This window comes from Gekko japonicus, unplaced genomic scaffold (genome assembly GCF_001447785.1).
Source record: "Gekko japonicus isolate JY-2015 unplaced genomic scaffold, Gekko_japonicus_V1.1 scaffold2199, whole genome shotgun sequence".
NCBI lineage: Eukaryota > Metazoa > Chordata > Lepidosauria > Squamata > Gekkonidae > Gekko > Gekko japonicus.
In genome coordinates this window covers 27,523-47,157 of record NW_015164259.1, presented here as the reverse complement: position 1 = coordinate 47,157, position 19,635 = coordinate 27,523, and the positions used below count along the sequence as shown (strand labels likewise).

General features: G+C 45.1%; 1 protein-coding gene across 1 annotated transcript; it reads right to left on the bottom strand.

Annotated features, from left to right (window-relative positions):
* Positions 1 to 2,586: 2,586 nt before the first annotated feature.
* CAPSL (calcyphosine like) lies at positions 2,587 to 19,422 on the bottom strand. The gene is made up of 5 exons (XM_015408710.1): positions 19,357 to 19,422; positions 13,796 to 13,932; positions 11,646 to 11,823; positions 6,010 to 6,219; positions 2,587 to 2,928 (listed from the first exon to the last, which is right to left on the bottom strand). The coding sequence occupies exons 2-5, from the start codon at positions 13,930 to 13,932 to the stop codon at positions 2,827 to 2,829; spliced, it is 627 nt and encodes a 208-aa protein (XP_015264196.1). The 5' UTR covers positions 19,357 to 19,422; the 3' UTR covers positions 2,587 to 2,826.
* Between the last annotated feature and the right edge of the window lie 213 nt (positions 19,423 to 19,635).

Below are 19,635 nucleotides of genomic sequence, written 5' to 3'. Positions count from 1 at the left end.
TCCCTCTCTGCGTGGTGAGTCAAACACGTGGATGGATTGTCAAAAGGGCACAGGTGGCTTCCAAGTCCTTCTAGTCTGTTTTCCTTTCCATGCAGGATACAAGAATCTAGTTTGTGAGTCATCTTTGAGATAACCTGAGAAACACTGTCCATTTTTAATCAGTACGGTTTCTCTGTGCGTGCATGTGTTTAAGTGCCGTCAAGTTGCTTCCGACTTAATGGCGACCCTGTGAATTAATGACCTCCAAAACATCCTGCCGTTGCCGTTAACTGCCTTGACTCAGGTTCTGCTGAGGACCATGGCTTCCTTGATCGCGTCAATCCATCTCTTCCCCTTCAGCTTTCCCTGGCATGTCTCTTTGAATTTCTTTACATGTTTCAATATGCCGTGATGCTTCATCTTGGCTGAACTACATTTTGTAGCGTGCCTGCCGGTATGTTAAAAAAAACAACGGTAGGCTGTCCCAAGTTATCATGCAAGGGACTGCGCCAGTATTTTTGTGCCTGGAGAGAACTGAGTCATCGGTTCACCTCCTAATTCCAAGGCCTTATATGTATTAGGAAAGGAAAGAGTAGAGATTTCACTTAAGAGTTCTTTCATTAGCAGGTTGTCAATGCGTCGTTGTTTGGCCAATTTTAATGGAGAGTGTGAACCTGAATTCTTTTTCAGTCTCCTCCCCCCCCTTTACTATATTTAAGCTCTGAAAATGGCTTCTCATGGATAAGAACAGCATCTGCTATTCACTGTGGCTGCCAATGGGTTGGCTCTTCCTAACACAACAGTTAAAACTTGAACCTATTATGTTGCTGCTCAATTTTACAAGTATTTTAATCAAAACCATTGCAGACAATGAATTTGTTGTCAGTGGGCACTCAGTAGTTTTGTCCTATGTAGGTCCTCAAGCATTGTTTTACACGCTGGTGCCGTGGCTCAGTGGCACAGCATCTGCTTGGCACGCAGGAGGTCCCAGGTTCAATCTCTGGCATCTCCAGAGGATCTTGCAGTAGGTGATGTGAAGGAGCTCTTGCCTTAGTCGCTGAAGAACTGCTGCCAGTCTGAGTAGACAATACTGACGCTGTTGGACCGAGGGTCTTGTTCAGTTTCATGTGTACATTCCTTAATTTTTATTTTTATACTGGAGACGTTTCTTTTGGTACACTTTGGTTTTATGATGCTCCTGGTTCTCCCAAAAATATGGCAAAGGAACTTTGAACATGGAATAATGTAGCATACCAGCATTTAAATAAATAATATTTTAAATTAAAAAATGATCTCCCCTTTGTTTTACCCAGTGAATGCAATGTGATTGTCCTCTACCAAGGACCTGTGGATGCCTGTTCGTCTCCTGTCCATGTGGTAGGAAGCAAAACGTCTCAATGACATGTTCAGGAACTGGTTGCAGGCAGAAGATCAGATTTAGCGTTTAATGACCTGCCTTAAGTGTGAGATTGTATCTGAGGGAGGGAAAGGAGTTCTCAAAGGTGTAAGTAGAAGCGAAGTTCACAGGCAGAAAAAGAGGGGGGAAATGGGTGGAATCCAGCAATCTCTCAGTGGAATTTGCTGTTGGCTGCCATTTCTGGCCATGGCAAACTTGATTCCCAGGCTCATGGGACCCACGTGGAGTAATAGCCACACCCATTAGGAGGCTGCGGTAGGGAGTGGAAAGGGGATGAAATTACCCTTTCTGCCTCTTCTGTCCACACTTCAGCCAGTTTGGTGTAGTGGTTAAGTGCGCGGACTCTAATCTGGGAGAACCGGGTTTGATTCCCCACTCCTCCACTCGCACCTGGCTGGAGGACCTTGGGCAAGCCATGGTTCTGATAAGAGCTGTTCTCGAAAAAGAGCAGTTTCTGTCAAGAGCTCTCTCAGCCCCACCTACCTCACAGGCAGTGTTCCCTCTAAGCTGAGTTAGTGTGAGCTAGCTCACAGTTTTTTAGCCTCCAGCTCACACATTTTTGTCTTAGCTCAGGAAGGATGACTCCAAAGCAAACGAATGTATGTAGTAGCCAAATCGCTCGCTCAAAACTTTAATGCCAGTAGCTCACAAAGTAGAATTTTTGCTCACAAGACTCCACAGCTTAGAGGGAAAATTGCTCACAGGTTGTCTGTTGTGGGGAGGAGAAGGGAAAGGAGATTGTAAGCCGCACTGGGACACCTTTGTGTAGTGAAGGGCGCAGTATAAATCCAATCTCTTCTTCTTCTTCTTCTTCCTGTACAGTCATGCTTTAGATCCAACACAATGCCAGGTACAAGACCTTAAAAACACACACACACCTCTCTGAAAGGTTACTGTAATTTATCCTTACTTCAGTTACGGCAGGAGGAATGAGCTTTATTTGGACTATAGTACATGAACAAATGAGAGAGGGGGTATTCCCCCTCCCCTGCAATCTCTCCTTTGGATCTCCCCCCCCCCCCCAATAGGTTTTTTTTGTCTTTTATAGAACACAAGTCAAATGAGAGAGGGGGTATTCCCCCTCCCCTGCAATCTCTCCTTTGGATCTCCCCCCCCCAGGGAAAGAACCACAGGCAAGAAAGAGTCAAGTCCTTGCCCCTACCGCCTGCTATTTTTCTGCTCAAAATGCCTCCACGGTCACACTGCACGTTTTGGCAACCTGTGTTTGGTGAAGTAAGAGGCCCTTCTGCCCCCAGGAGTGGTCCTGCCAGAACACCAGCCGTGTTCATGGGGACTGTTCTTTCTTTTACTGCGTGGTTTAAATCCCATTTAACACGACCGCTCCGTTCTGCATGCGAGGCTAAGGAGATGTTACAAGCAAGAAGAAAAGGGAGGGAGGGGGAAGGTGTTGTTTTTATAAAATCGTACAATCAGATTTTCCAAGCATTTTTCATCATCACAATGAAATAGACATCCGTATCTATCGAGGCACTGACACCAGCGTAATAGTTCATGAATTCGTCCGTTGTCACCTAGAGTGGAGAAATTTGAAAGAGAAAGAAAGATAACAGTATAGCGTATTGCATAAAACACATTTTGCTGCATTACTGCTGCTGAAGAGTCCGGACGGTATTCAAAGGGGGGTCAGACAAGCGTCACTGAGATGCTTCAGCGGCTATCAGCAGAGGCAAGACGTCAGTTAAAACCAACTGGAGGTACGGAGGGCTGCAGATTTTTAACAAAATCTTGTATTCAACTGCTTAAATGTTTTTAAAAGCTCGATTTGTGAACAGGGTTCAAGATGTGAGTTTTTATTTCCCTTGGTTTCAGTAGCCTGTTCCAGATGTTACGTTTGGGGATATCCAACAACACACACTGGGACGCATGCTACCTGTAACCCTCTATATATAAGCAGTCACCATTTTGACTGATTAGGTGTCAGCTAGACTGCTGCCACGGCAGGTGGAAGGGCCCCCCTGATGAATAGTCTGTTGCTCTGCTGGAATCTTAGCTTTCGCCTCATCTTATCTGCTAGCCTAGGCCTGTGACCTTGGTACCATGCTGCTGATGCTTTCGCTGGGAACGCAGGCCCGTTAGCTTAGGCGGGCTTCATCTTAATTCCTGATTGGCTCAGACCCATCAGGGGACCCTGTTTTGAAGCGTCTTCTCATTTTGCATGCTTGCAATTAGTTCTGACACAGAACATATGCACAGATGAACTGCCTTTACTGTACTCAATAAACTTGAACCTTCTGAAGGAATGGTGTTGAGAACTGATTGCTGCGGAACTCTGACATTAGGGCGCCACACATACTTGCAGCTTCAGTGCACGCAACATGCAACCCTGGGATAAAATAGGGACCGGGAGGATGAAGGGTAGTGCATGGTCTTGGTAGATGCAGTTAGATACTCCCAAATGTAATGCCACAAAGAGGCCAATGGTAAACATACTCCAAGCTTCTTTTATTTCCTATCCAACTGGAATGATATTCTTCAGGACTGTGACCTTCACAGAACGGAATCTCCGTGGGAAATTTCAGAAGGATAGGAGAACAGATCCTTATTTTATACACAATTAACTTTCTCATCCGCAGGGCTAGCATAGGAAGACAACACTGTCATGTGAGGTTTCCTCTTTCCCCAGAATCCTCAAACAGTGTATGGAGTATATTGTGAAATAAAAACGGAGTGTGCATGTAAGGAGATTCCTATGCCACTTACCTGACCTCAGGGCACTCTGTTGATTCTTCAGCGTTTTTCTCTGAGTCCAGCTTACTTCCAGTATGGGAGTCAAGCTAAGAGAAAAACCACTGCAAGGACTGGAGCCAGGCATGGAAGGGGGCAGGGTTTAGCTCCCCCTTCCTCACGCACTCCAGGTTTTCTAAAGGCTCCCACTTAAGGTTACCAAGTACTTACCGCGATCCGGCGGGGAAAACATGCTCCCCGGCCGGACCATTCCTCTCTGTAACGCACCATTCCGTCAACAGGAAGTAACGCTGGGTGACGCTCTGGCAATGGGGCTGAAAACTCGATGGTACCATCGAGTTTCCAGCCCCATTGCCAGATTGTCGTCCGGCGTCACTTCCTGGCGACGGCATGGTGCAGCGCGTCTGTTGTCCCTGCGGGAATGATCCTGCGAAGACGCCTGTGTCCCCCGCCGAATAACGGTAAGTACTTGGGAAGCCTGATCCCGCTTCCTCTGTTTTTGGTATATGAACGAAAGGCTGCCCTCTGTCTTCTTTCCCCCCTACCAGGGCTAATAGCAACAGGATCTGTTTCAGGTAAAAGGGGTGGCTACTTTTCAAGAAGATAAAGGTCTCAAGACCTCACTGGCTTTTCCTGTTGAATGACTAAGATACATCACAACCTTTCCCCTCCCATCCTATCTGGTTATCTTTCACTGGAAGGGAGCGGGGAATGTTTTGATTACTTATTTCGTACATTTTTATGTCAGATTTGGCCAAGTAATATCGACTGGGCCCAGGTCACCAGGAAACTCAAGGAGTGACCTTTTGGGTTCTGTGTTCCCCTTCCCAGTCTATTCTGGAGCAGCCTGCCTGTCTTCCAGAGACAGATCCAGGTGGTCAGCCGTATGGGTCTGAAGCAGCAGAACAAATTTTTAAAACCAACAAAGGTTCGTTCAAGGAATGAGCTTTCATGTGCAAGGCACACTTTTTCAAATACATTGGAATGGTAGGTAAGGTTCAGACATATAGACAGGGACTTAACAGCAGATCAACATGTAACGTGATGATGTTTAAGATATGCCAAGTCAGAACTAAATCAGAGCCATTCCCTCTCAAAATTTCAAAGGTGCCTGCAGGCTCAATAAAGTTGGGGACCCCTGAAGAGTATACATCATTTATATACGTATTTGGCCCCCACATGCAGAAGTGAGGTAGGTAGCAATCAAAGACAGGGCTTTTTCAGTGGTATCCCCTTGCTTTTGGAATGTTCTTTCTCTTGAGGTTCACCTGTTGCCTACCTGATTGTTCTTTAGTCACCAGGCCAAACCATTTCCTTTTACCCAGACTTTTACTTGAAAGGTTCCACTTTTTAGTTGTGTTTGTGGTCTGCTTCTAGACTGAGGACTGTTTTATAGATATTGTTTTAGGATGCTGTTTTCATACCCTCTGGCACGTTTCCCTGGCTTATTATTAGTCATTTTCCATACTGTTTTTTAAAAATTGTATTATATATATATAGGCTGTGATCACACATACTAAATAATCTACTTTCAAATTGGATTTTGCCAGTTCACACAGTAAAATCCAGTTGAAAAGTGCACTGGCAGTGGATCAAAAGTAGATTATTTAATGTGTGTGATCGCAGTCATATTTTACTTTGTAGGCTGTCTTCAGGCTGCCTTCTAGAATGGTGGCACATAAATGTCTTAATAAACAAATAAATCTTGTGAACCTTTAAACACAATGATTGAAAATACATACAGACATTTTTTAATTGGAAAGAACTTGTATAAGAAAATGACACAAAAAGGGCCATGGAGAAGCAAAATCAAAATGAGGATTTTGGGGGCTAGAACTGCAGGGATGAAAATGTTGATATCACCCCCCTCCCACCTATGATCAGTAAAGGAGCTGCTTTTCACTTACCTGCCCATCTTTGTCGTAGGGTGAATCAAAGTTATCTAGAAAAGTCCTAAACACTTGATCTTCCGTCCACTCTCCGTTCTGATACTTGGGGTGATGTTTTACATTGTAGACTCCTTGCAGATCTTCAATGGTGACAATGCCATCTCCGGTCCTGTCCAGCTTTCGGAAGGCTTGCATGATGACTACTTTCCTGGCATTTGACATAGGAGGCTTAACAAAACAAAACAAGCACAGAAAGAAGGGAATTAGATTTCCACCTGCTACCCCGCACCACAACGATTACTAAACATTTCTTAATGCAAAAACACAGTAGAGGGACAGAAATTCCTTCAAATTTTTCACAATATTGATGGAAGGATGCGAATATGGGGTTGAAACCAATGAAAGGTGAAAATTCTGGAGCAGCCTGCCTGTCTTCCAGAGACAGATCCAGGTGGTCAGCCGTATGGGTCTGAAGCAGCAGAACAAATTTTTAAAACCAACAAAGGTTCGTTCAAGGAATGAGCTTTCATGTGCAAGGCACACTTTTTCAAATACATTGGAATGGTAGGTAAGGTTCAGACATATAGACAGGGACTTAACAGCAGATCAACATGTAACGTGATGATGTTTAAGATATGCCAAGTCAGAACTAAATCAGAGCCATTCCCTCTCAAAATTTCAAAGGTGCCTGCAGGCTCAATAAAGTTGGGGACCCCTGAAGAGTATACATCATTTATATACGTATTTGGCCCCCACGTGCAGAAGTGAGGTAGGTGGCAATCAAAGACAGGGCTTTTTCAGTGGTATCCCCTTGCTTTTGGAATGTTCTTTCTCTTGAGGCTCACCTGTTGCCTACCTTATTGTTCTTTAGACACCAGGCCAAAAAAAAAAAGAGAGAGAGAGAGCCAGTTTGGTGTAGTGGTTAAGTGCACGGACTCTAATCTGGGAGAACCAGGTTTGATTCCCCACTCCTCCACTTGCAGCTGCTGATGTGACCTCGGGTCAGTCACAAGCTCTGGCACAGCTGTCCTTGAAAAAGATCAGTTTGTGTCAGAGTTCTCTCAGCCCCACCTACCTCACAGGGTGTCTGTTGTGGGGAGGGAGAAGGGAAAGGAGTTTGTAAGCCGCTCTGAGACTCCAAGTGAAGGGCGGGGTATAAATCCAATCTCCTCTCCTCCTCCTCCTCCAAAACATTTCCTTTTACCCAGACTTTTACTTGAAAGGTTCCACTTTTTAGTTGTGTTTGTGGTCTGCTTCTAGACTGAGGACTGTTTTATAGATATTATTTTAGGATGCTGTTTTCATACCCTCTGGCACGTTTCCCTGGCTTATTATTAGTCATTTTCCATACTGTTTTTTAAAAATTGTATTATATATATATAGGCTGTGATCACACATACTAAATAATCCACTTTCAAATTGGATTTTGCCAGTTGACACAGTAAAATCCAGTTGGAAAGTGCACTGACAGTGGATCAAAAGTAGATTATTTAATGTGTGTGATCGCAGTCCTATTTTACTTTGTAGGCTGTCTTCAGGCTGCCTTCTAGAATGGTGGCACATAAATGTCTTAATAAACAAATAAATCCTGTGAACTTTTAAACACAAAAGTAATGATTGAAAATACATACAGACATTTTTTAATTGGAAAAAACTTGTATAAGAAAATGACACAAAAAGGGCCATGGGTTCAATGCACATAATGGAGAAGCAAAATCAAAACGAGGATTTTGGAGGCTGGAACTGCCGGGATGAAAACGTTGCTATCACCCCCCCCCCTCCCGCCTCTGATCAGTAAAGGAGCTGCTTTTCACTTACCTGCCCATCTTTGTCGTAGGGTGAATCAAAGTTATCTAGAAAAGTCCTAAACACTTGATCTTCCGTCCACTCTCCGTTCTGATACTTGGGGTGATGTTTTACATTGTAGACTCCTTGCAGATCTTCAATGGTGACAATGCCATCTCCGGTCCTGTCCAGCTTTCGGAAGGCTTGCATGATGACTTCTTTCCTGGCATTTGACATGGGAGGCTTAACAAAACAAAACAAGCACAGAAAGAAGGGAATTGGATTTCCACCTGCTACCCAGCACCACGACGATTACTTAACATTTCTTAATGCAAAAACACAGTAGATGGACAGAAATTCCTTCGGATTTTTCACAGTATTGATGGAAGGATGCGAAGATGGGGTTGAAACCAATGAAAGGTGAAAAATAAATAAATGCAAGGTGCTTGCTGAAATGGATCTTCCCCCACCAGCCCCCTAAAACCCACCCCGCTAAGCCAATCTTGGGAACGGTGACAAAGGGCCAGGAGACACGCACTGTGAAGTGGGAATAGGTGAAAACCCTCTTCAGGAAGGAAACAGGCCAGGAAAAAATTTCCAGCTATTCTGCTGATTATATTGACTGGTTTAAATGGTAAGCAGGGGTAATGGGTTGCAAGGGACAGTGCAGCTCAGACCCACCAGCTAATGGAGTCAGCACCAATTTCTCTCCAATGCCTGTGCAGACTCCACTAGCTATCATCTAAGGCCCCGGTCACACGGCAAAGTTGCCGCAGGAGAGGCACGGATGGTGGATGGTGGGTGGATTATCCGGGCGCGATCAAATCCCAACATCTGGGAAGTGGGCTTACCGCTGACAATGCGTATTAAAAAACTAGTACCTCCAAAGTACTAGTAAACGTTTGCCATGGGCCACTTCCAGACGCCCGTGGTGTGATTGCGCCGACGCATGGCATTCCCCTCCGGTCCCTCGTTTACCCGCCGGAGCTGAGGGAAGGACCCGTGGTGTGCCGCCGGTGTGTCTGATCGCGTAATCGCAGATCAAACTGCGCTGGGGCAATTAGCCACGCCTCCCCCCCACGATATCCGGCCTGTGTGACCGGGGCCTAAGTCTATTCATGCAGTCCCGTGTAGAATTATTCCAGTTTAAGCTCACTGCATAGGGTTGCACTGTTGGATTGGGAGCACACTGTATCAGGGAGTGCCGGTGTACACAGGTTGACTGTGTCATTATCCAACCACTGTTAAACTATGTGGAGGATCTGTGCTAGTGGAGACACAGTGGAAGGGCCACTGGTCCAGATGTTTGGAATAATAATGAGATGTGCAGCTTCTGAGATGAGACCACCTCAGCTTACATGGGAACATACTCTCCAAATAGGAAGTGCACAAGTTGCAAAGACAACAACCTTTTTTCCTCTCTGATGTGTTAGGTCTCTGTGGGCAAGGAAATCATTTTCAGTGGATTGCCTAATGCACAGAGAACTTGTTTTAATTCCTCTTGTAGTCTTTGTCATGTTGTGGGGCAGGACTGGCCACCTTTTACTATCGCTGCCACCACTTCAGGTAAAATCCAGCTCCCCTTTCTCTCTAGTGGATTGCCCGAAGCCAACCTCACAGGGGTGTCGCTCAGTAGCATGCCAAGTGGAAATGCAGGTGGGTAAGGACTTATGCAGACTCTGATAAGATTAAACTAACTTTATTTCTACAAAGCACAAACTCAGGATACTGCAAAGGCCACAATCTAGGTGCACAAAGGAAAACAACCAAAAAGACAGTGGCTAACCAAAGGACTTTCAATCCATATGATATCTGATCTTTGGCAGTGGCATGATGTCTCTATCTCTAGTGCATCTACTACTCCCTTTTGCATCATTCTTCCCTGTCATCCTTCATGGTAAAAACACACACAACCACAGACTCTCCTCAGAGTCTCTCTCTTCTTCCTCCAAACATAGGAACAGGCCTTGCCTTTTCAGACTCCACCCCACATCTGAAGAAGTGAGCAGTGACTCACAAAAGCTCACACCTTGCCACAGATCCGGTTAGTCTTTAAGGTGGACTCTTGCTCTTTTCTACTGCTACAGACAAACTAACATGGCTACCCATCTTGATCCACCTTGCATGTGCTCTGGGGTCTTCAGCCAGTCTGGGCACCAAGGCTTGTGGCTCCAGCCCACCAAACCTAGGCTGATTTTGCACAAGGAGCTGCGCCACCATCGTGCCTCCCTTTGCCTCGTTTCCATTGGTCAATTTCCCACTCGAAGCCACGCGGCTGCATTTTGACTTGCGGCTTCGCCCGATTTTCCCTGCAGTTTCATGATCCTGTTTTTTGAGGATCACGAGAGGTAGAGCAGGAAGGGGTTGCATCAGTGCTTAGTTCTTGTGGCCCTTTCTTACATGCCCAGGGAAATGCTGATCACCACTTTGGGGCCAGGAAGCAATTTTTCTTCAGGCCAGTTTGGCCCCCAGTGATCCTGGAGGGGTTTTTAAAATCATATTCTGGGCGTGGAACAGGGGTCACTGGGGTGTGTGGGGGGTATTGGTGAATTTCCTGCATTGTGCAGGGGGTTGGACTAGATGACCCTGGAGGTCCCTTCCCACTCTATGAGTCTATGATTCTATAATTCACCCAGGCTGGCTGTGGGCACGCCAGCACCTCTGTCAGGCAGAAGCGCCTGAGATCCTCCCCCTCCCCTTTTCCTTCGCCCGACTTGGAGGCGAAGGGAAGGGAGAGGGGGGAAAGAATGGATCCCAGGTGCCTCTGCCTGTCAGAGGAGCCGGTGCACACTTCCGGTGATGTCAGGGTGTGTGGTATATGCTAATAAGTTATGCTAATGAGCTCCTGCAGCTCTTTTTCTACGAAATGACCCCTGGCTACCCATATGTTTCCCCAATGGGGCAAATTGTGGCTCCCTGGAGCCCTGCCAGGTAGGGAGAATGGCACTGGGAGGAGAAGCTTGAACCCCTTTCCCACCCTTGGCATAGACCTGACCGAGATCAGGACCCTGTCTGCTCGGGCATTTCTTCAGGGCAAAGAAGCCAAAAGCCAAACACATAAGAGCAAGCAACCACTAGCCAAAAGCCCTCCGGATATACACTGAACCCACCAAGAACCCACCAGAGAATCCCACAAAAATCACAGGCCAATGTGACAGGCCCAGCTCAACCGATGTCAAGCCAGGGAATCCAAGTTAAACCAACTGGAGCAAGGGACGTTGTTGCAAACCCAACAGATCCAATGTCGTATGAGAGAATCCCAGCAGAACCACAGGCCTCTGTGGAAAGGCCAACACAACCAATGCCAAACCAGAGAATCCAAGCCAAACCAAAGTGGCAGACCAATACCAAGACCTGGCAAGAAGTCCCTGACACACACAAAATGTAAAACTGAAGAAAAATAGCCCAAGAGTTTTACAATGCCTGAAATTTCTGTATATTCTCAAATACCCCTGGAATTTTTCAGGACCTTTTAAGGTTTTCACGAAAAATCCCAAATACTGTCCAGACACCCAAGTATATTTTAAAAAATACCAATATGTTATTTTTATATATATATTCAGACTGGAAATATACAATTTCACTGTTACAGTGCCATACACTGAAGTCAATGAGCTTTAAAGGGACTTCAGACTGCAGCGTGTTAATTAAAGACACCGTAGGGAGACAGTGGAGGTGATCAACTTCTTTAGCAACTCATACTCATTTTCACAAGGCCATCCCTAAAAGGAAAAAAGAGGAACATGGATTTTCTAGGTAGAGGAACCAAAAAAGGGGGAGAGCGGGACTGATAACTGGAAATGAGGACAGCTGGTGTTTGTGTGATATATGTAACCATGACATAAGAAACTGCTTTACAAGATACATACTCTTAATGTTACGAGAAATTCATCAAAGTCTATTGTTCCACTCCCATCTTTATCAAAAATTCTGAAAATCCGTTCAGCTTCTTCTTTCTCAATCAACACAGCATAATCGTGGAGGCCTTTCAAGAACTCCTTGAAATCAAGAGTTCGGCTGTTGTCGTCATCCATGATACGAAATACCCTAAAGAAGAAAATAGGGATTGGAAACTGTAATGCAAAGAGCAAGAGAGATGAACAAAGGAACAATGATGTGCCGACCCTCGGAGAAAGGCATGCTTAGGAGAAAAGAAAAATCTCATTATTTTTAACTACATCAAGAAATCACTTCCCATGTTCAAATTCACTTTCAGATTTCACCACTTAAACTGCAGTGTCAGGTCCCATTTCCTCCTTCTGTACCACCTCAATGTTTAGGCCTTTGGTTCAAACCAAATAAGCACTTATCCTCCTTGTACGAGGGATTAGCCAGAATTATGGGTATTTTAATCAGCAGGTAGCTGCACACAGATAAAGCATGCAAAATAAGGGCCACACAACATTCACTTGGCACTATTTTGTGAGGGCAGGACTCTGGGGTTTAGGGGTACAGAATAAGATGCCATCCAGAGGTCCACTCATGACGTGCACTGTTACCACCACCATCCTCACTACTATCTCACCAGACCACTTACACCCACAATTCCGTGTCTACCTATCTCTTCCAATCAGTCTTGGTCAGTCTCAAGCCAGACAGTCTTGCTTCTTTGCTCCATCTAGCAATCTCCCATTAACTGGTAGAAGCAGATGGGTCACTTGGCAGTGGTGTGGTGGTGGAATGTGCCATCAAGACTTACGGCGACTCGGTAAGAGTTTTCAAGGCAAGAAACGTCCAGAGGTGGTTTGCCATTGCCTGCCTCTGCGTGGAGACCCCTGGGCTCCCTCAGTTGTTTCCCATCCAAGTGCCAACCAACTATGACCTTGTTGAGCTTCCAAGGTCTGGCGTGATCAGGCTAGTCTGGGCTGTCCAGGTCAGTCGCCAGGCCAAAAGCCTCAGGAGGTGCCCGACAATGCTGGCCCCTGATGTTGGCCTTGGGACACATGCTATTATTACCTGGTTATTTCCCTGAGATTATTATCTGTGTATTATGAAATAACCACATTAAACATTCTTGAAAATCACTGCTACATTTCCAGTTTGAGGTACAGTTTGAGCCAGTTTGAGCCTTGTTGTGTAAACCTCCAGGTGGGTCCTGGGAAACTCCCAGAATTACAACTAATCTCCAGACTACAGAGATCAGTCCCCTCGGATAAAATGGCTACTTTGGAGTGTGGACTCCACGGCATTATACCCGGTTGAGGTTCTTCCCCTTCTCAAATCCTGCCCTCCCCCTCTCAAATCCTGCCCCAAATATCCAGGAATTTCCCAACCCCAAGTTGGCAACTGTAATGTATTCAGATGCTGCCATGAGTACATTAGGATGTGTGTGAAACATCCCATTGGGAAGCTATGTTAAGCTTCGTCTTGGACAGGGGATTCAAGTCCAAGACTAACGGTCCAATCCCGTTCAAGCGAATGGCAAGCGGGAACGTGTGTGATTGGTCTTTATGCGATCAACCTGATAGGTTGTTATCTGTAAAGTAGGAGTGGCTATATTAGCCGGGAATGTTTAAATACCGAGCAGCTTCAATGGACAAGCTGTTCGGGCTATCAGATGTTGTACCGTGTTGGAGAAGTGATCGTGAAGAGGAATAAACTTGAGTTTTGGCTGAAATCACTCTCTGACTCTTTGTTAAGCGCAGGACTTAACAGCAACCCTAGTTGTGACTATCCTTCTTTAACTGGACCCTACGATACTTCAGATTTTTCATCTTTTCCCCCTTTGCTTTTTAAAAAATCTGCAGCTCTTTTGAAACCTTTCACTTTCCCCCTTGATCTTCCTTACAATTAAGTGAATTTATGAGGTGTAATTCCAGATGTAAAGAAGCCACAGACAGCCTGTAACGCCATCTGTAACATACTCAGACATGTTCTTAATTTAGGAAACTTCACATAACATCTTAACCTCTTGAATTGGGAAATGGAAACTGGAGTAACTGATGGCCTCGCTTCACCAAGCTCTAGGCCTGCGTATCACAGGGATGGTTTAATAATTTACCTCATGAACTCGCTTTACCTTGCAAGGCCTTTGATGCCTGCAGACCCTCTGGCCAAACACTGAAGCCGCAGCCTCTCAATTGGATCTTTGGTTATGGCCAGGTTTCTCTTGGCTTGGATAGCCATCTCCCGGTCATGCCTCGCTGTACCAGCCATCTAGAAGGAGGAAAGGAACCACATATTTTTAAACAGCAGATAAGAGATGAATGTACTGAGCAAAGATAACAAAATATGCTTAGGCAGAAAAACAAACTGATACCTGCTAACATTTGGAAAGCCCAAAGAAGCAGATTTTGTCCACACACTCAATATCAATTCCCTTTCCTCGTGGAACTGTCCATTTGGGGGGAGGTTTTTTTTGGCTAGGATTGCCATTTAGGGTCAGTTTAGCCAAGGGGTTCCTTCGACACTTTGCAGTAGTTTCTGAACAATTACTTTAGGATTGCCAACTGACCAGAAAAAGTGACTTGACCTGCTCCCATGCCTTTAGTTGCACACTTAACCCTTTAACTACTGAATCTGCAGAAATTAACAGAAGGCTGGTGACAGACATTGGAGCACATGTTTATTTATTTATTTTATTTCATTTATACCCCCCTCCCCGCACGCGGGCTCACGGCGGCTTACATAGGCACAACCATGCAATAAAATACAACAGGATTAAGACAATTAAGGCACCCAAGGTGCAATAAAACTACACAGATTAACCACTTAAAACCAAAATTCATATCTTACAGGATACATCAGCGATTAAAATACTCAGTCATTATTGTACATCACAGTGAGATCAGAAGAAAGGGGGGAATGCCATGGGCCAAGATGTTCCGGGTGGCTAATCAGCCCACCCCGGAGGAACTGCTCTGCAGTGCACGATGGTGGTAATAGTGACGGCGGCTCCTCCTACTCAAAAGCCTGGCAGAAGAGCTCCGTCTTGCAGGCCCTGCGGAACTGTAAAAGGTCCCGCAGGGCCCTGATCTCCTCCAGGAGGAGGAGCTGCCACCGAAAAGGACCTGGCTCTTGTGGCAGCAAGCCTGGCCTCTTTAGGGCCCGGGGTCACTAGGCGGTGTTGTGACCCCGACCAAAGTGCTCTTTGGAGCCTGTATGGGGAAAGGTGGTCCCTCAGGTGTATACATAGCATATATACACATTGGTTTGGATTCGGACTAAATTTTCCAGTGGCAGAATGGAAGTTTCCTCCCCCCACTACCTCACTGCAGCCAACTGACCTCCATAAAATGCAGCTTCGAGGGTACAGGGGACCCTGAGGAACAACATAAGGGGGGGGGGGAGAGTGGTAAAGGGGAACTGGTGGAAACTGGCAGTGTAGTCTGGATCCGTCCCATTACCACATGCTAATGCCTATAGATCAATCTGCTATTAAAGGCAACAGCAAGGATTGTCAAAAAGACTGGGACCCTACTTCAAAGCTAGGGCTGTGCATGGTGTAGAATGAGAACATAATCTAAAGAGAGACATACGCATGGGCTGGGGACTGTTCCCCCCCCCCCCGAACAACGAATTAATAAAATAAACTGAACCAGAAACAGATGTGACAAAAGTGAATCCATGTTGTATAGGTCACTGTACTGTCTTAAGCAGAGATATTCTTCTTCAGGGACCTCAGAAGCATGCAAGTCTGCTTTAAACAGCATTGGCAGTCAACAAAAAAACAAGCCAGAGTCAACCACTTTTTTTACTATAAAGTAAAAAAATTGTATACAAGAGGGCACTTGGGACAAGTGCTATTTGTCATACAAAGGATGATAAAAAACCCTGCAGTGGTTAAAAAGTTGCTCTTCCGCCCAGGTTTTTTGCAGGTAATAATTCTACCACCTAGTTTTTCCTCTACCATTTTTTATGTGTGGGAGCCAGCATGTTGTAGTGTTTGGAGTGTGGACCAGGATCTGGGAGATCCAGATTGAAACCCCCGCTCTGTCATGGAAACTTGCTGGGAGGGGAGCATCTGCTTGGCGCGCAGAAGGTCCCAGGTCCAATCCCTGGCACTTCCGGTTAAAAAGAGGACCATGTAGGAGGTGATGTGAAAGACCTCTGGAGAGCCTCTGCCAGCCAGAGCAGACAATACTGACTTTGTGACCTTGGGCCAGTCATACCTATTGTTCAGCCTAAACCACCTCACAGGGTTGTTGTGATGACAGAATGTAGGAGCAGAGAATGACATAAGGCACTTTGGATCCCCACTGAGGGTAAAAGTGTAGTATATATTAAATAAAGCAAGTTTGCAGAAGATCTAAATACTGACGATTTCAGTGTGATGTTAACCCAGCTTTGGCTAGAACAAATATAGCTAGAAAGGTTCATTGGGGGTTTTTTTAGAGGAATGGACCCATTTCAACAAAAAATGTTTACTTCTTGTTTTTTAAAACACCCCCCCCCCCAAAGGACTATACATTTTTTTAAAATGCTAATCAAAGGTATTCAGGAATTGACCAGATTTTGGTGGCACCAGGTACTTTGGCTCAAATGATGATGATCAATACAAAATCAAGAATTCTACTGAACAGCACAGCTATTAGCTGTGAATGGACAATATATCTGAAGCTTCAAAGTCATCATTTCAGTGGAAATTAAACACATATCTTGTTTCAACAGTAGATTACACCAGGAAATTAAAGCAAATGCCTCAGATGTTTTATAGAAATCCATCTGGGAGACACACAGACACATGTAAGGAACTTATTTCTTATACAACTCTTTGAAGTAATAAATAATAATTAATAATGAAATAAAAAGCAATTTGAACTTATCCAAATAATTAAATGCTTAGAATGCCAGTGTAAACAAACAGTATCGACTGATCATGTCAAATTAACTTTATACAGAAAACAACTGGATCTGCCTAATATCTTGGAAGCTGATCAAACTATATGCATGAGAAAGCAGATGTATCAGGAAACAGAACAAAGCCAATAAATAAATGGTTGTTCCACTATTTAAAAGGAAGATTACTGGGATTACATTCTCAACTGTATCTGAGGAGAGAACTCCATATTAAATTATGAGAAAACTACTATGGTGTTTACCATTTATAAAAAGAAATTATATCAATCTGATAAACCAAATCCATCCAAGGGCCTCCCAAAAACCCTGTGATGTAGATTAGACTGAGAAAGAACGACCGGCCTGAGGGGACTGAGTGAACTTCACTGCGGAATGGAGATTTGAATCTTGATCTCCTTGATGGTAGCCTGAGACTCTAACCACTACACAGCACTGACTTGCCATAAAAGATGGTACTAATAAACACCAAACCTAATAGGACATCCAGTTATCATTCAGACAAACAGAACATCCTTTACACCAAAATGAGACATGAATTGTAGAGTGCAGAAAGGCTAGAAGGCGATAGTGAATCAGTCCATACTGTGTGGTCATCAATCTGCTGAGAAATCGAAATCAGGCATCTTTAACGCTAAATGTGACCAGGTGCCTTTAAGAACTGTCTGTTTTCCTCATATTCACAAGTGCACTTAGAACTGTTCTTTCAGAGATGCAAACTAACAGTGGAAGAAGGGCCGAAAAGTGCCTTAAATTTGTTCTTCCCCTATCCCTAGAGTTCCGAGGTTGGGTTCATACATAGGTGTCTTGTGTTGCCACCTGACTAGCTCCAAAATAAGGCACTCATTATGAGACATTCACGATGTTATCAGAGCATTAATGTTATCAGAGCATTAACTGCATACCCGTCTTGTAATGTGTTCAGTTAAAGTTGGTTTCTGCTGTTAACCAACAAGTAAAAAGGTAAAGGTTCCCTTGCTTGAAAGCCAGTCGAGTCCAACTCTAGAGTTGCGGTGCTCATCTCTGTTTCAAAGCCGAAGAGCCAGCGCTGTCCGGAGACCTTTCCATGGTCATGTGGCCGGCATGACTAAACACCAAGGCGCACGGAACGCTGTTACAACAAGTACATCTCTTCTTTTCCATGGGTATTTCTAGTAATACTAAATAAGGAACCATTCTTCACAATAAACAACAGATGGCCAATCTCACAGTTGTTGCCATGGGGGGAAATAACCTTGTTTGTGCGCAAGAGACTGTTTTGGTGCAAGGTGTTAGTCTAAAATGGCTTCTCATTGGCGGCAGTGGCAGTTTTTGCTGTACGAGAAGCCTCGTGCTTTCTGGAATATTGTGTACAGTTCTGGTCACCGTATCGCTAAAAGAACATTGGAGAGCTGGAAAAAGTACAGAGGAGGGCAACCAAGATGATTGGGGGGTTGGGGCACCTTCCCTATGAGGAAAGGCTGAAGACTTTTCAGTTTAGAAAAGAGATGACCAAAGGGGGACATGATAGAGGTTTATAAAATTATGCATGGGGTAGAGAGAGTTGACCAAGAGAACTTTTTCTTCCTCTCCCAAAATATTAGAACTCGCCAATGAAATTGATGGGCAGTAGCTTCAGGATGGACAAAAGGAAATACTACCTTACACAGAGCGATCAAAATGTGGAAATCGCTGCCAGAGGATGTAGTGATGGCCACAGGGATGAACAGCTTTATAAGGGGATTAGGTAGATTCATGGAGGACAGGTCTATCAGTGGCTACTAGCCATGGTGACTGAGGGGAACCTCCACATTCAGAGGCACTAATCCTCTGAGTCCCAGAGCCGGAGGCAACATCAGGGGAAGGCCTCTGTGCCCTGTTGTTGGCCATTTAGAGGAACTGGTTGGCCGCTGTGTGAGACAGGATGCTGGACTAAATGGACCACTGGTCTGATCCAGCAGGGCTCTTCATATGTTCTTTCAGGTGGTTGCACGGGGGAAATCACAACCGCTAAGTGAAATCTTCTTCAAACAGCTTTGTCTGTGACATCCCTGCGGCCCTTGAGGGTCACCTCCAGAGTAAACTTTGCATTCTAACAGCCTTCCAAATGTGGAACTTGATGGAGAATTCAAGTCTGCAATTTCTGTTCTAAAGTTACACTTGTTCTGAAATGAGGAAGCAGGAATAGGCAAAGGTGGGGAAGGGAGGGAGGGAGGAAGAGTCCTTTTAAATCATTACTCATTAATAACTGTGCATGTTCTGTGGCTGATCTGGAAGTTTCTAAAAGAAACCAGAGGCAAACCTGTGCACAAACCACAAGGACGCTAATCAACCCAACTTGGCTTTCTCCCACAAACAGGAATCCGGTGGGCACCTAATCAACCCAACTTGGCTTTCTCCCACAAAAAGGAATCCAGCTGAAACCGGTCCACCAAAGCTTAAAACACAACAAATCACTTCGCCTTTTAAGAGTTCTGGCTTTTGCAGTCGGGGACCGAGCAGGTTACCCTTCTAGAGTTTCACATTCTTCTCTATTAAGGGTGTAAAACAGGCAGATCAGTCCGTGTGACATTGTTTCCAGAAGCTTTTTTGGAAATCTGCCATCAGCCGCTCCCCCCCTCCCCACACCATGCACTTTTTTCCCAACAGCATTTTCTAAGTGCGCTGATACCTGAAAGATTGACAGTCATAGGTCTGCATTTAAAAGTTAACAACAGCAACAAAAAGCTTCATCTTACTGTCACGCATCACTGGATGGTAACCTTCCTGACCCAACCGATAAAGGAAAGAGATCGAATCCTTTACCTTGAATCTGTTACCTGTTGCTTCTACCTGAAGCTACGGACGCTACTGTGTTTAGTTTGGGGGAAGTGGGCCTGTCTCTTCCCCACATCTCCCTCCCTCCCCCTGGCTCACACCTTCTTCCCTCTGATTGGACCACTCAGATAATTAATGCAGAACCCTGAAAAGGCGGTGCATGATGACTGGAAGGCTCTGGTGCCCATCCATCTCGTTTGACTTGTTTACAGATCCCTGCCCTTCTTGGAGTTTACGGTCTTGTTTCCAAGGAGACACGGGTTGCTG

Coding starts and splice junctions, on each gene's coding strand:
- CAPSL (XM_015408710.1), bottom strand. CDS start 13,932: ATGGCTGGTACAGCGAGGCATGACCGGGAGATGGCTATCCAAGCCAAG. Junction 6,220..11,645: donor AATTTCTCGTAACATTAAGA/GTATGTATCTTG, acceptor TGTTTTGTTAAG/CCTCCTATGTCAAATGCCAG. Junction 2,929..6,009: donor CCTACGACAAAGATGGGCAG/GTAAGTGAAAAG, acceptor TCTCCACTCTAG/GTGACAACGGACGAATTCAT.